We start from the raw sequence: 17,521 nt of genomic DNA on the forward strand, positions 1-17,521 counted from the left end.
AATCCAAATGGTCTTTTTTAACTGAAATTTTGCATTCTTTCTTAGCATTAATCGAATATAGATTTTCAATTTAAATGGAAACGATCCCCCTTTTTTTCTTCTCTTATTTATCCCCTTCCTTTTTCATCAATCAGCATCACATCTTCCATTTAAAAAAAAAATGTCCTTTTACATACATATGGAATATTATAATTGAATCAATACATATTTGATAAACATGATTGAAATACTGAAACTTACATTAATTCATTGTGTTGTTTGCATATTATTGCATTGCTTTTGTATACTGGATTATAGTATGTGTATGTTATTGTTTCATGTATGTAAAGGAATAAACGGAGTTACCCATATGGGGCCTCAAAAAAACAAAAAACTTTCATTTTATTTCATTGTTAACATTGTCACATTAGAAGGCCTCTATGATATTTTTACACTGACGTTTGAGCTGCTTATGTAATATTTGTATTATAGTGTTTCATAAACTTATTGATATTACATAGACCTACAATTGCAGTGAAAGGTGAAAAAAATCTTTGCCGATAACTTCTACAAAGGTGCCATTACATCAATGGAAATAATTTGGTTTTATGATTCAGAACCCAGCAAACAAAAGACGTCTTGAAGACGTCTTTATTTGGTTGTTTTATGGTCACGACGTCTGTGACCAGAAAAAGACGTCTTTATTTGGTTGTTTTATGGTCACGACATTTGTGACCAGAAGAAGACGTCTTTTTTATGTCGTTTTACCTACAAAATAAAGACGTCTTTTTAAAAGACGTTTTAAAGCCGTCATAAAAACGTCTTTGTCTATGAGAAAATGCAAGTTTTCGTTCTTCTAAGCTGCAATAACATTTACAACATAAACTGTTAGAAAAAAAAACTATGATATTAGATATACCGGTATGTTGGATCGAAAGTTCGATAATTTCCTTACTTCGTAATAGAACGGACGGATATAGCATTTTTATTGTATTTTCAAAATACAGTGTATTTACTAGGGTTCCAAAATTCATAAAAACGGACTAAAACTTGTAAATGATATTTTTTGCACTTCCGAAAATATTCCTAATTGTTATTAAAATTGGGCTGTTTTCTAGCTATTTTCAAAATTGTGTAATTACTTTTAATACATTTTAAAATATTCAGGAAAGCGATAGCATAATGATTAAACTGGAATTCATTGGGAACATTTATAATACATGTTTGTAACCATGGTAACTAAGGGTCCGTCTCTCTCTACACATGTTAACTATTAGTCACGACTGTATCCTGGTAATGGTTTACACACTATTCAATAATTTGATAGAGGTTTAAGCTGTAAGACAGAACAAGTTTATTCATCATATACAGAAGGGTGATGCAGAAAAAGTGAGTACAATACTTTAAACATTATTATAACATAATATTATATTTAAAAGACTGACGTATTTATAAAATATCTATTTTAACATCATTAGCGTTTTTTTTTTAATCTGCATTTTTCTTAAAAGTATCTCATTCTTACAAAGTCAGAGAGGATATGTTAATCAGAAAATGTTGATAATAGTTTAAATGCTTCCATTAACTGTTCTATCAGTACTTTATCAAAACTGTTTTTGCATTATTATTTAATTTAGGGGGAAATGATGAATGATAATTATAAAACACTCGAATTTAATATATTTCAGGTGATACCAGGTCCAATGGTTTTGCCGTGACAAAGATTTTGAGAACTAAGCTATTAAATTGCGACTCACTTATTGGATTACCTATTGGACTTACTGTGTTACTTAGATAAAATACGATCACAGATCTATGAAATAAAGATCTGAATTACAAGTGCTAGATAAGCAAAAAAACCAATGCCTAAAATACTAGTTCTTTATCCGTTGAATTATGGTTGGAATTCACATTTCAAAAAGATGATATCTTATTTTTTTCTTTCATAAAGACATCATTATAGTGCACGACAAAGATGTCTTTTAAGAGACGTCATAAAGACGTCTCTAAAAGACGTGATCGCACCTTTCAAAAACAACATAAAAAAGACGGAAAAAGACGTCTCCAAAAAGACGTAAAAAAGACGTCTCCAAAAAAGACGTCTTTAAGGAGGTAGGTTACCTTCATATTTGTATGTGCGCATGTTCAACCGGAAGCTAACGTGACGATATACGACGACGTTTACGACAAACTAAATGTGTTTGTATATTCATTCTTCTGAAAACCAATCATGAACTTGTCTTCGATCTGATGCTTTATGGTTTAATAATGCAGAAATAATGAATAAATTGCTGCAGAAACGCTTCAAAGCAATGTTGCCTTAAAATGACGTCATTGACGTCATGACGTTACGTGTCAGTTACCGCGCAAAATTAATAGCTTTTATTTTGAAAGTACGTAATTCTGTACATTTTCTTTATTTTAACTATTTTCAGATAACCATTATTTGCTGAAATATTTTTTATGAGTCTTTTGCTCTGAATAATAATCAATATTTTGCTTCTTTAATGTAGTTATATTGAAATGTTATGCGGAATGTAAGAAAATGGATGATGGCAACCAATGTTATTTTGAATATAGTTGGGTGAAAGGTTACTTGTTACGGACATTTTCAAATAAAAGGTCTAGCAGTTTGATTTGGAATACCTATTTTTCAGGTTCCATTGATAATTTGTTACTTACATACTAAAACTAAGATCTAAAATTGTTCAAATTTCAGTAGGATATTGTGGTTTCTTGAATTGAATTGATGTTACCATGGAAACGAAGCCCGTGACCTATGTATCTAAATGTAAAATTCAAAAGCGTTGACACTGGTCTATTTAAGAAACACAGCTTCGGCTTTTTATTTTCATTTCAACAATATCCATGAGAATAATAGCAGCACGCTGAACGATTTTTCTATGAAAAATGACAGACGAGGGGTACTGCTGTACGTATTCTAGGCTGTGAAATTTGTTTGAATAAATGCAAATAACACAAAAATGTAACCTACGTTAGAAATAATATGTTTTAAAGCTACATCAACTAGAAAGATAATCTTATTCAATATTTTTTTAAAGAAATTACGACAAACAGCAAGATATAAGCTATTTTAAACATCTCTGTTGCCATGGTTACTTTAAAATTTAAGAAAAATAGGGTACCATGTAAAATGCTTGGTATTTTGCTAATAATATTATCCAAATATTTCATGTTGGTCGTTAACAGAATGGCACTGAAGCCGTCGAAAACCCCTATTTTTATACATAGTTGTTTAAAAATGAGAGAAAATGCGTTACCATGGCAGCACGAGCCCCGCGACATATACATTTTAAGCTTATATTAGAAAGATAACGTGCATACCAGTAAAATTATCAATTATGCAGACTTCTACGGATATAAATGAAACTAAAATACACTGAAAAGTGTTAAATATCCGTATTTTCCTTCTTCTTTCAATATGAAATACCTTTGGAGGGTCATGTTCTTCAAACCTGGATAAAAACTTGAAACAACAGAGACAAACGAAATTGAGATTGTAGCAGTTAAAACATCATATTACACGAAATACAAAAACATGCTGCGGCTCAACTAATTTGAATTTACCCTTGTAACAAGGTATCCTACCTCCTTAAGACGTCTCTAAAAGACGTGAACACACCTTTCAAAAACAACCTAAAAAGACGTCATGAAGACGTCTCAAAAACACGTCATAACAACCAAAAAAAGACGTTTTTTGTTTGTTTGCTGGGAAGTAACATCGGCAGTTCGGTCATTCTTCATTGTGTGTACTTGTGAAATAAACTTTAATTCCAGAAAAAGAAAAATCAGGATGCGAACCTCGTACTTAAAGTTGCATTAGATCGTCGCCATTCTAATTGCACAGACAATCTACTATTTTCAAAATGTTGTTTTTGAGTTTTCTGAAGCATTTTTCAAATTTACCCTGTTTGGAAATTTTGACATTTTGCTTATTTGTTTGTTCATTACATTAAAAGTCCGGCAACGTTTTAGAATCATCACCCTTCCACATGCGAGCTAACATAACTTTGAAACCTCAAGAGAGGCGAAAACTGAAAGGTTACTATTAATAGTTAAAAGAATATAGCAAGCACTTACCACATGTTTTTGCTTTCTAATTTCTTTTATGCTATCATATTCAGCCTCTTTTATTTTTGACAAAGCCGTTTTTGTCGTGTGTTCTATATCCTGTTTTGCTTCTTTCCCTGCCTCTTCTATTCCACTCAAAGCAGCTTTAGTCGTACCTTCTGTGTCCTGTATGGCTCCTTTCCCTGCCTCTTCTATCTCGCTCAAAGCAGATTTTGTTGTATCTTCTAAGTCCTGTTTTGCTCCTTTCCCCGCCTCTTTTACACCACTCAAAGCAGTTTTTGCCGTATCTTCTATGTCCTCTTTTACCTCTTTCCCTACCTCTTCTACTTTGCTTAAAACAGCCTTTGTCGAGTCGTCTACTTCCTTTGTCGCATCTCTTCTTGCACTATCTACTGCTGACAAAACTGATACCTTTCTGTCATCAATTTCCTGCAGTGCTTCAAATTTTCTTTCGTCTAATTCCGACAAAGCTTCCTTATGCATTTGGAATAATTTTGTTTCATCTTCCCAGCTGATATTTATTTGATTTTTCTGCAACTGAAATAAAAAGGTAACATATATGTAAGTTCGCGTACATGACAAAGACATATTTACACTCTCGGTGTTTTTATTTTACCTTGCGTATGAAAGTCTGATTCTTGTACCGCATTTAGCCATTAATCTTATCGCAATAAATTCAGTTTTCTTCGTACACTTTACTCAAGGTATTGAATAGTGGCTGAATGTAGACACATATCCTGCCTCTTAGAATATATAATGCTTGAATCATTTATTTTGAAAATCTCAAAATGAATCTCCGTGAAAACTGATAAGTGACAAAGGTAAGCGTAAATATTTGTAAGCTGTAAAATGACTGAACGGAACCATTCTATAGCCATTCGGATGAATATTACAACGGCGATCAGATAGTAAAGCATTATTGTTCTCTTTAGATGACCACAGTCTCAAAATTTTAATATGCGATTTTCTTTTTACTATGCAAATACAGGCAAAAATAATAAAAAAATACTAGGGAACAGGGCGTTCCTTGTAAAAACTATATGAGGTTTTGACCATGAGAACTATTAGTTGAATGATTTATACTAGCTCTATTTTAGTGCGACAGATCGGCAATAATCAAGTTTTCATTTGCTCTGTAAATAATTCCGTCTCACCTTCGGAATATATTCCAATTTAGTTAAATCGGAACTACTGTTTCAGGAACGAATTCGGTAAAGGGTCACCCAAGAAACATTTGTTTGATATTATTTCAAAGTCAGGCCAGCAGTGTCGGAAAAGAAGATTGGTAAATTTTCCAATTTTTGTATTTGGAATTTTTGAACGAGTCGGAGTAATTTGGACAAGCTTGCTCGAGGGTCAGCTAAGGAACATTCATGTGAAGCTTTCCTTTTAATTTGGCTTGAAGTTTCAGACAAGATTTTTTTCCTCAATTTTCATGCCTCAGCATAGAATATTTGCCGTATTGGCGCGCTAATTTGTCGTTCTAATGTATTGGCGCCCTTCAAACTCTCCAACACGACAAATTAGCGCGCCGATACGACAAAATATAAATACAAATGCTCGGAGGGGCACCTGGGGTCTTCCTTCACCCTGAAAAACTGACAAGTTTTCATATGACCAACAACTGTGTCGGTGTGACGTCAGTCCTTCCAAAAGAAAGACAAAGAACTTTTTTTCTTGAAAAATTATGAAAGGCAGAGTACATTCTGAAGGCAAATGTTCTAAATTAAAAAAAATCATTTATGCGGGAACTTCCGATAAGGGATGGCCTATATATGAATCAAGAAAAATCTTTGCTCAACAGCTCAGAAGTAGACTATTTGCGCAAAAAAGTGTTCTACTGAGGATATGTCAATATCACGAAATATCTTTCACCGACTTAACATTCCATAGTTTGGTCTAACATAAAAAACAAACACTTTTTCATATCTTTTCAAAGGTGTTCATCACATTTACCCATTTACCCATTTTACCGGAACTCTAAAATGTTTTTGAGGTAAGTAGGTTTCTTTCTTTTAATATGAAGGGTTTGTAAGAAGTGGTTTCTCTTTACTGTAAGAATTTCAGATAAATTAGAATTTATATTCTTCCGAGTTCAAATGTAGTTCATTGCCAGAAACTAGTTTTGATAACTTTATTATATCATACCATATTATGGTTCAGTGGACCACTGAAAAAAATGAAATAAAAAATTCATTCTGAATTTCCATCGAGTTTTGTTGCATGCATTCTATCCCCCAAAAGATCTTATGGATCTGATTTCCAAAGCTCGGATTGTTAAATACATCTGCAAACTAGAATAGAATGAGATAAAGTTAACTAGTACCTGTTTTAGTTTAGCTACAGCTTGTTTTGACCCTTCATCCGATATCAGGCATTTTGGATCTTGTAGTACTTTGATGAATGCATCTAAGTAATCGTTCAAAGTCTGCTCCCCAAGTTCGAACTTTGGACTATGTAGAATCTCATTGCGGATGGCTCTTGCCTGGAAATATAAAAAGTTTAATACACTAAGAAAAGGAATTTATGACAAAATAAGGGAACCACAACAAGGGCGGATAATACATACATGAGTTTAAGATGTTTCACGATTACATAAGTCATGTAAGAAAAACATATGTTTTAGAAAACATATATTTTTTGTTTGCTTTACATATTTTACATACACTTTCTTTAAATTTCTCTTGAAACATAATGCCATTTTATTCCTTTTTTCGATCCAGTGAATTCCATTTGTTAGAAATCAAAAGTGAGAAAGTTGACTTTTCGCTAGGTTTTTTTTTGTTGTTGTTTTTTTTTGTTTCGGGTTTAATGCCGTTTTTTAACAGTATTTCAGTCATGTAACGGCGGGCAGTTAACCTAACCAGTGGATTCTATACCAGTACTAACCTGTTCTCCGCAAATAACTGCCAACTTCCCCACATGAATTATCAGAGGTGGAGGACGAATGATTTCAGACACAATGTCTTTTATCAAATCGTCACGGAGAACATACGCCCCGCCCGGGGATCGACCTCGCGACCCCGCGATCAGTAGACCGACGCTCTCCCTACTGAGCTAAGCGGGCGGACTACTCTCCCTACTGAGCTAAGCGGGCGGATCGCAAGGTTGTAGTCAATATTAAAAATAATTAAATTCTCTTCTAACATATGCCTCGACAACGACTCCGTTTTTTGTGTTGTAATTTTCTTGCGTTTTGCTTGTATGAAAAGTTTAGTTTTATGACTTTTCAAATATGGAATCAAGTCGTAAAATAAATAAAATTTTGTGAAGCCATTGATTGTGTTATTTTAGTATATATTTCTGAAAACATATTCTGCAGCTTTTAAGATACTGGCGAAACGTACACACATTTGTTAAGTGTATTTTTTGAATTGAGTGGACCGCTTTGTCTGTCCTAGTTGATCTAGACATAGTGTCTGCTTGATTTTTGAACATGAATAATCCGTTAGCAGCGGCAATAATTTGCTACCTAAAATATCATTCATTAATGTATTTTTGTTTCTTCTTTGAATGTTCATAAGGAATGCACAAAATAAATGACCGTCTGTAACATGTCAATAACAAGCAAGGAGATAATTATAGAAAACAGACTCTTATCTACCCAACAGGGAAAGACAAGGTTTACCTGGTAGAAGAACTATTCGTACACATATGATGTCATAGTGTATGAGCGATTTTAATTTACACTATCTTTAAAACATTGAAATTATATCAAAGGTAGGCAAGGAAAAAGGTCTAACATGACTGCCTGAGAAAGGCAGGTGCTTCCCTAATCATCGGGACAGCGTTGACAAAAAATTTCCTAGCGTTTGGTTTTCCATTCCTCGCTGTGCCTCGGGTTTGGAAAAAAACCCGGCTTACACAGGCAGTCATATAAGATCCTTAAAAACCTTTACACTTACTTTGTAGAAAGGACATGCAGTAGTATATGTTTTCATGTCTTTACAGGCTAGCCAGTTCTGTATCGACTTGTTATTTAGAAGTATGCTTAGTAGGCCTGCAGCATCTGTTGTGTCCGCAGAGGTTCCTTTGCTTGGAGTCGTTTGGAAACATTTGGCAAAGCTCCATCCGTTACGATCCGAACACCACGTGCTTGGGTCAGTATTCTTCCACAGTGGATCTTCAAAGCAATGTTTGTCCACAATTGCATCATATAGCTTACTGCATATTCCATTCGGACACTTTCTACGTCCCTTCGGTTTACTTCCAAAACAATTTCTAGGATTATGTTGTTTACATTTGCCTTTGCTTTTGCCACAACCATTTTGCAGATCTGCGTGTTCTGGTAAAAGGTTTAGAGCCGTACATTGATTGCATTGATTTAAAGATACCGTTGGTGAGCTTGTTAATTTCTGCACGGAGTCGTCACGGCACTGCAGGACTTTATCGCTAACAACGTCTTGAAGCCCTTCCTGTAAGTACAACAGACCCGTCGCACCGCGAACCCAATTTTTAAACTCCTTTTTGTCCCTATCAGCGCCGGCCATTACGTGTTGTTACATCTGAGAGAAAAATAAAATAAGCTGACAAAACGTATACAGCCAAAATACCAATACAAGTGCTTGATCGGCCATTTGACCCTTCAGACCCAGTGTATGTTTTTCAGTTCACAAGTGAAGGTATGTTCACACACTAAGCGTTAAGGCTGTAGTGCAAAACACATATTTCAAGGACTTTAACGGTATTCTTTCATGTCATTTTCTTGACATGAACACAAATTCAAGTACAATATTTTTACAAATGTATATTTTCATTGTACAGTTTTTGCTGCAACGAGACATATTTTCAATAATATTTTCACTGGTTTTCTTGAACTAATGAAGTATCCTTAGGTGGTGCCTTCAATATTATTTGAAAAAAAAAATGACTTTGAAAAAGTAAATCATACAATTACCACAGCCCGCCTGAAGTGCCCGTCAAAATATTCCAATGGAAATTAAATATCAAGTGTCATTTATGTAAAGTTTTCAAAAAACCCTGTTATTGGCAAAATGTTACGTCTTGCAATTTTTTTTTAAATTACTACCTGTTTTAAAGCATAGACAAAGAAATGAAATTTTGCTAGATAATAACTGGTTATGTGACATATTTAGAGAAAACTGTCTACATGAATAAATGAATATATGGTTGGCAGCATAACTTCTCTATTGAAAATATGTGTTATAATGAAACACGTTAACATTTTGTAAAAAAAAAAAAATACAAAAAAATACTGCACGATACACGAGTTTGCTACAAAGATTTAGTTCGTTATACGTAATTTACAATACGAGAGTCATTCTTACACCGTCGGTGTCACAAGTCAGTTTTATCGATATTGAGATTTTGGTATCATTTTGTTTGTCTTGAAGAGCTCTGTCTGCTCCAAATATTTACATTTTTATAGAAATCTTCAATAAGACATAAACAGCGACCCCTTAAAAAACATAAGTCTGTCTAACCCTTAACATTTCATTCCGAAGTACCGTATCTTTTCATCCAATTTAATACTTCCTTTGGGGCATGTGAACCAAAGTGAACGTTGCATTTTTACTGTTGTTTTTCGGCGTGCCGTATTAAGCACGATTTTATGACCTCGTATGACCTTATGCCGCCTGAATAATGCACCAATCGGATTGCTTGGTAAGGTATTCTCGGTATTTTCAGCCATAATGAGAGATTTTGTAAGAGTGGCGCCGATTGGAGCAAAGGCTGAAAATGCTTCACTCTGAGTCATGTGTGACACTGAGTGAAATGATAACGCGTTCGTCATCTATAACCTCTATAAGTACAGCACCATCGGGTTGTATGCGTACCACTTGAACAGGTGTGCGTAACCAAATATTCATCTGCTCATTCGGACATATTTCTGTTTTGTAAAATTTTCTTGTTAAGTTATTTCTGTTTTGTTAAGTTTCCTTTCCTTAAGTTTTGTTTTTACAAAAAGGTTATTTGTTTTATACAGTCATTAACTCTTACCCTGCATTACAGCAACAATTTCTAACCAGTGCAAATCATAACTAACCTGCAACAACATGTCCGATACTGTTAAATTTTAGACGCTAAATTTTAAATTAATCTTTCCGGTGAAAACAGTACTGTACATATTCTGAAGAAGGGTAAGGATTCATGTTGCTTCCAACAATTCCAGAAATAAAGTATAGAACGTATTTCAATATTGTTTGCTTACTGTTACCATCTTTTAAGCACCAAAGGCTCAAAGTGAGCTTTTGTGATTGTTTGGTGTCCGTCGTGTGTCTCTCCACATTTTCTAAACAAAAGTCTTCTTCAGAACTACTGTCCTCATTTATACAAAACTTCACAGAGGCCCCTTTCAACATTGCCAAAAGATTTAAAATACAGGTTTCTGCCCATATACTCAGTTCTAAAAGAAAGTGTGCACTTTTTAAGTTTAAATATTTCAAAAAATGCCCCGACGTTTGTGTTTCATTTTTTCATACACTAACTCTCAGGTATAACTCAAAATCTAAAATGCACACCAATTTGTATACGAACTGATTTAAATTTTGGTACCAAACATTATAAGTTTTCATGAAAATAACCGAGAAAAAATAACAGAAAACTAAGTGCACACTTTCTTTTGGAACTGAGTGTATATAACTTGTGCTTCAGTTACATCACGCCGATTATCTTTTTTAAAGATATTTCTTGTTAAAATCTGATGCCATACTTAGATTATGTACTCGTATAATTTGACGCATTCAACTGCTACTCGGACTGTAGACATTGTTTTTGAAATTGCAGCCCTTTTCGAATACACGCACACGTTTTTAATATATATGTCTATAGTATCACTGTAATTCATCTAAATCAGTCCATATGATTATGCAGTCCCGTGATCATATTTCAAGTGGAATAGCTCAATATCTTTCCCCAAAGAACCAAAAGAAATATTTTACCAGAATTCACATCCGCAGTACCAATGTTTATTGAAAACAAAAATCAATTTTAATATGTCCAACTGGCATTTTTCATAAAGTTCCTAGTTGCCTCTTTTATAACAACACCATATGACCCACTTTGAAACTTGGCCTAGGAATCATCAAGATAAACATTCTTTCTAAGTTTCATGAAGATAGGGTCATAAATGTGGCCTCTATGGTGTTACAAAGCTATTTCTTTTGTTTTGACGTAGTGACCTAGTTTTTGACCCCAAATGATCCAGTTTCGAACTTGGTCTAAAGATCATCAAGACAAACATTCTATGCAAGTTTGTATCAAATTAAAGCATAAATGAAATCTCTATATGGCTGAAAGGGTCAAAATAAAAATTGTTTCCCCTTTCAGGGGCAGTAACTCTAGAACCCATGATGGGATTAAGCCGGTTTTCGAAAATAACCGAGATCTAATTGTGTGTAACTGTGGTTAAAATCGAATGCAAAATGTCACTTCTGTCGTGATCACAAGGTAAAAATTAACAAATTGTGGCTCTTTCAGGAGTCTATCAGGGGCCGTTACTCCGAAACCTATGATACATCATGGATTCTACGATCTATTGTTGTTAAAGGTATGATATTTGCAAGTTTGTATCAAATTAAACCTTATATGAATTCTCTTTATGGCTGCAAATGCCAAAATAGCAAAGTTTGGCCCTTTAAGGAGCCATAACTCTGGAATTCATAATGAGATCTGGCCAGTGTTCTAAAGGAGTCGAGCTATTATATCAATACCAGTTGTATGCACGTTTGATTAAAATCGGTTGCAAAATGTGGGTCTCTATCGTGTTCACATGCCCAAATAGCAAAGTTTGGCCCTTTAAGGGGCCGTAACTCTGGAACCCATTATGGGATCTGGCCAGTTTTAAAAAAGCAACCCAGATATTATGCCAATACAAGTTGTGTGCATGTTTGATAAAAGATAATAGGTAAGGGTAGATTTCTCGGAAGCACAGAGCACCAAAAACACAGCTCCAGAGCCACGCATTTACATAGTAGGTCCACAACAAAAAGAAGCTGTAATAGAAAAATATTCCAGACGGGTTGCTTCAAACATCCAACAAGTACATATTAATATAAGCTAAATATTGATAAAGGGAAGGAATTGGTAAGGGGTGAAATGGGGTCGGGGTGGGGAGGAATCCGAAGGGGAAAGTTGAACAAGGACGAATATACAAGGAATGCTATGTTCTTTGGAAAAAAACAGTCGCACTACAACGTAAACCACAATAGCGCAGACACTCATGTACCAAAGATAAACACACAACGACGAATCAACTGAATAACATAGAAAAACGAACAAGTAACACATAAAAAAAACAGTAGGGCACCGTTACAGACTCGATTGCAAAATGTGGTCTCTATCGTGTTCACAGGAAAGTGTGGACAGACAGACGACAGACGGAAGCCGATCACATAAGCTCACCTTGTCACTACGTGTCATCATAATAAACTAGTTAAATTCAAATAAAATACGGCAAATAAAATGTTTTTCAGTGGGAACGCTTTCACCACAGAAAATGTCTTTTAAAAACCGCTAGAAATGTAGAAATTATATCAGAAAATCTTGTTTAGTATGTAGATAAAATTTGAACACTATGTGTTTTTTTTGACATTTTCTTAAAATTCTTTTCCACGGGGAATTTCGATCCTTTGAGAAACTGTGGCCGTATGTTGTCCGCGAGAAAGCAAATTTGCAATGAGAAAGTTGTTTTCCCATGTAAAATGTTCGCATTCCCATAGAAAAGTTATTTTTAACGTTTATCTGCTTTAAAGTTGAAATTAAATAAAAATCAAAAGTATGAAATAAATAAAGTGACTAAATCTAAAATTGACTAAATTTGACGCAAAAAAATGTTTCAGTATACTGAATTAGTTGCAGTTTTGCCACGTATTGGCGATGCAAAAATAAATTGTAAGCCATTCTTTATGAAAATTTGGAAAATTTCAGGTGGGATGGGGGAGGGGCTGTCCCCTTCTCAAGGTCATATTTCGGTCACAGTACAAGATTAAAGGTCCAATAAGTGCATTTTTTTGCTGTTGAGGAAAGATTCTTGCCATTGTTACCACGTTTTCGCATATGATTTTTGCAACTTTTCGGTACAATTTTGAGAATAAAAGAGAGCTGAATTTTGAGAAAACGTAGTACAAATATTACATAATGTAAGGAAAAGAGAGTATTAAGTCAAAATTAGTTGAATTCAGAGAACTAAAAATCACTGTGAAATGGATTTGCAACATACGACGACTTAACAAATGGTTATCCTCTTACCAGATTGGGGAGTTACATAAATGTAAAATCTTTTTGGAGTTGTTCTTGCTTCAGTTTAAGCTTGATTTTGAGCGGATGCGGTGATGCTTTCTGTTCGCTCAAAGCGTTTGTCTTCCGTAATTATCCTCCGCACATATACAAATCATACACATAGTTACAATAGACTGTTTGACTATTCCGTCGTCAAAAGTAATATAAAAAGAAATTTGGTATTAGTCGTAGATGATGCTTCCGAAAAAATAACCCAATTCAGGTTCCTGGTGTAACAATTTTACATTATATCCAGAGCAACTCTAGAAAACTTTAAAGACGGGATTTTAAAAGTGTGTAGAAAAGATCCTTCTATAAAATATACTGTCCTTTATTCCTAATTTTGGCAAGATAAAGTAACATAATTTTCACGAACGATTTACTTGAAAATAAGCAAAACATTGCTATTGTCAGGTATAGGGTTTGTATGTGCGTTACCAATGACTACGGAGGCGGTTTGCACCGCCTAAATATTGCTACTCTTTACCATGGGAACAAGCACTATGTTTTTTTTCTGTGAATTTGTTTGTAGTTTCTATGTATACTTTCTTCCACTGCATTGATATTATATGCCTAAACATTGTGACGTACTATTTAAACCTGAAAAACAAGGACAAAAAAATCCGACGCTCCATGTTACCGAATTTCCAGTATTTGATTCTGTATATTCTACGTTACCGGCAAGTTTGGTCGGGAATGACCTTTTATCTATCTTCAAAATAATTGAATTCATATAATATGACATATTTATGCTACAGGGATCTAATGGTGATATTTCTGAGGTTGAAATATTGTATTTTTGTCTGAAAGGGTATTGACTATTAGGTTTGTTTTTCTCCGAGCATACGTCCTTGTTTACCTCTATTTTCGTAATGGTTTTCCGAACAAACTGAGGAAAGTGTTTAGGTATACAATAAATTAGATAGCAACAAGTATTCCACAATGTTGGGAGCACATCTTGAGTTGTATGTTATCCTTGACAAAAATTTCTAAATATTGGATAAAAAGAATTTTCTTACCCAAAACGGTTAAATCCGCTAATTTAGATCCTAATGATCCGATTTCTTAAAGTAACGATTGGACATGGTGAATATGTAGAGTACACATGTTCGTATGTTTCATTTTGAGACCCTTTGAGTATAAGTTCACAATGTACAGGGTTGCTACAGACTAACTAACTGTTCTAGTCCATGTGTGATGTTGGAATACCTATTATATCTTTTTTTGCACACAGTAATTTAATTCAGGATCAAACTGGTAAGTAATAAATATCCATGTAATAATGTAATATGAACGTAGGTATAAATTTCCTTTTCTATGTTTGTGAGTTATGTAATTTGTTATTTCTGATACCATATAGAGTAAATACAGAACAACATTGACTGTGCTCCTACCAGTACATTTAAAGACACTCGCTACAGTTTCGTAATTTTTTCTCAATAATAGATTTTGATGAAATGTTTTGTATTAAAAGATCATGTTATGATGTATTGAAAAATGAAATAAAAATACTAGGTCACCAGCTTTGTTTCAATTTAATTTGCCCCTAGATATGGTGCTATTTTTAACATTTTTCAAAATTTCTATACTCCTAAAATATATTTTAGTAAAGTACAATAACCAGCATAAATTTGATATCTAAGCATTTTTATAACGGAAAACAATATATCTATATGAAACATGCTCAGAGAAAACAAAAAAAAAAATGATTTTGTAAAGAAAGGAATACTTGTTCAGCAGACCAAAGGGCTATTTTTGCATATTTTTGTCAATTTTAAGTTGGTACTTCTGCTATTTTATCGAGTTTCACATAATAGAATTCAATCAAACTCTGCACATACTTTTGGTTATGTCTACCTAATCTAAAACAAAAAGAAAATTGATAGGTCACCATATTAGATTTCGCTAAAATCAAATTACAACGAGGTGGGGTGTGGCGGGCATTTATACAACGCAAGTTTGTGCGAAATACTCTTTAAGTGTTTGAGCAAATGACTTAGAGATATATCAAATTATCAAACGGCAGATTTCTTAATAAGCGGATTTTAAGGTGTGAGTTCTGAAGTATTTTGATGTCATAGTTTCCGCCTTTCTCCGAACAAAAGCTATAGTTTACGAATACGGATGTACGGTATGGGTACGGTACGTGATTAGAAACAGTTGCACGACTCAATGCAAAGTTGGAGCGCCGGTATAAATTACGGACTCCAGTAATGTCGGATTGAAGCAATTTGAACTAAAAGTACTTTAAATGTATATATTTTGTAACTATGGTGATACTTACCATAACCTCAAGTCAGTACATTATATTATACATTAAATGCGCATTTTTGCCGTACACGACATTGGATAATCACTTCCGGGCATGCGCAGAAGACCGTTCCAACTCTGCAATGAGCTACATCGATTAGAAACACAACCAAATTGGCACGGTATTGGGGTAAATATCGACCCGTCCGAAAAAAACTATCGCAAGCGCCTTTAATGTGTATCATCCAGTCTGACCCAGGATACGCTTTAATGCGAAGGGTACACATTTGGATGAGGTTACACCGTATAGCTATAAAACAAGTTACTTTAATACGGTTTGAAACTAAAGTCTTTATCGTTTTGTATATTGTTGAACATTATCTATATGTCATAGTTAAATGACCGATACGAGTGCGTTATCGCAAATATCATGGCGTTGGGTGCAATCATGGGATTTCCTATGAAATCGAGGTCTTTGACCGAGATTAATCTTCGCGTACAAGTACGCAATTCAAATGACATATCTAGACAAGCCGTTCTGTTTCATCCGCTTGAGCGCGAACGCAACATCAATATGGCCAGGCGGCCCTACGTACGCCAGAGTAATAAAAATCTTAATCATAACCTTCGGCAGCTATTGGCTCAGCATCATTTGCGTTGTTCAACGAACGACGGGTCCTGTTTCAATCTTAGCGTTGCTGGTGGTAGGGTACGCATTTTCCGCCGTCGTGGTGAACGTTTATTAATAACTGATAATTGCTTGTTTTAGTGGGTGCAGTGTTATGGTTTGGACCGGGAAAATGGGTCGTCATTTCTTACAGTCTAAATGCCCAGCGTTATATTGACGACGTTCTTCGTACAATGGTGATTCCGTTTCAACATCCCGGTGAGCTAAGGCACAATAATGCAAGTCCACATACTTCTCGGCTAACGCAAAATGTCCCCGCCATGCCTAACGTCAAAGAGATCCAATGGCACGCGTGCTCAAAGGACCTGAATTCAGTCGAGTAAATATAGGACAGTTTTGGATGGAAGGCAAAAACAGCATGTTATTAACAAAATTCGTGACCCTACAGTAGTCCTTGTCCAAGAATTGAATGTCATTCAAAATAACGTCATTTGACGATACGTCGAGCCTATGCGGTCAAGAATCGTTGCTTAGATTTATATGAAAAGTGGACACACTCAGACAAATAAAGAAAATAACACAGACAATTTGCAGTTCTAAAATTGCAAATTTCAGTTTTTACCCCTTAGACGTTTAATGTGGAATATTAATGCCTTCACAGTACACAGTTGAAGAGTGCGCAGATTCGTTTTGCTTCATTATATACAATTCGCTAGTTTTATTCTGTGATTTGTTTTTTCCTATGAAGTAAGATTTGCATGGATACATTAGACAATTTACTACATGTATCAATTATTCAAGTGTTTGTCTTCCATATGAAGATAATTATATTTTCAAAGCATGTGAATCATAGACAGCTTCAGAATAAGCAGTTTTACTGTATTGTATCACAATGGAAAATACTTTAAACCGAAAGTACCCTTATTATTTTATTCACTGCGGAAAATTGTAAATCCTAAGGAAGTTAACCATTTTAGTTACAGAATTCTTCTATTTCATTTCGTCATGAAAGTATATTGTGTGTATCACGCTGAAGCGTAATGATTTAACACAAGTGTGTTGCATGAAATGGAGTTTGACCTTCAACTAGAAAATAAATGAAATGCGATGCAACTCGAGTTTCAAATCAAGAATTGCGTATTACGACTGGTATACAACCGAACATATAGAAGTACATTTCGATATATGTTTTTTTCATGTGTAACCATTTTATATAATAATATTTTCCAAAAATGTTAAATCTGTGACCATCTACCTAATTAAACCAAATACAAACCACATGGAGACACATATATTTACTGGTAACTAAAACTTAGAAATTGATATTGTATG

The 17,521-nt window shown here is 34.4% G+C and overlaps 1 protein-coding gene across 1 annotated transcript; it reads right to left on the reverse strand.

Annotated features, from left to right (window-relative positions):
* Positions 1-4,080: 4,080 nt before the first annotated feature.
* Positions 4,081-8,570, reverse strand: LOC123526921 (uncharacterized; the record flags this gene model as incomplete). Its single annotated transcript, XM_053534238.1, has 3 exons — positions 7,977-8,570; positions 6,398-6,556; positions 4,081-4,608 (listed from the first exon to the last, which is right to left on the reverse strand). Coding segments are annotated over exons 1-3 (1,272 nt in total), but the record flags the coding sequence as incomplete, so codon positions are not given.
* Between the last annotated feature and the right edge of the window lie 8,951 nt (positions 8,571-17,521).

The sequence above is a fragment of the Mercenaria mercenaria genome, unplaced genomic scaffold (genome assembly GCF_021730395.1).
Source record: "Mercenaria mercenaria strain notata unplaced genomic scaffold, MADL_Memer_1 contig_3510, whole genome shotgun sequence".
NCBI classification, from domain to species: domain Eukaryota; kingdom Metazoa; phylum Mollusca; class Bivalvia; order Venerida; family Veneridae; genus Mercenaria; species Mercenaria mercenaria.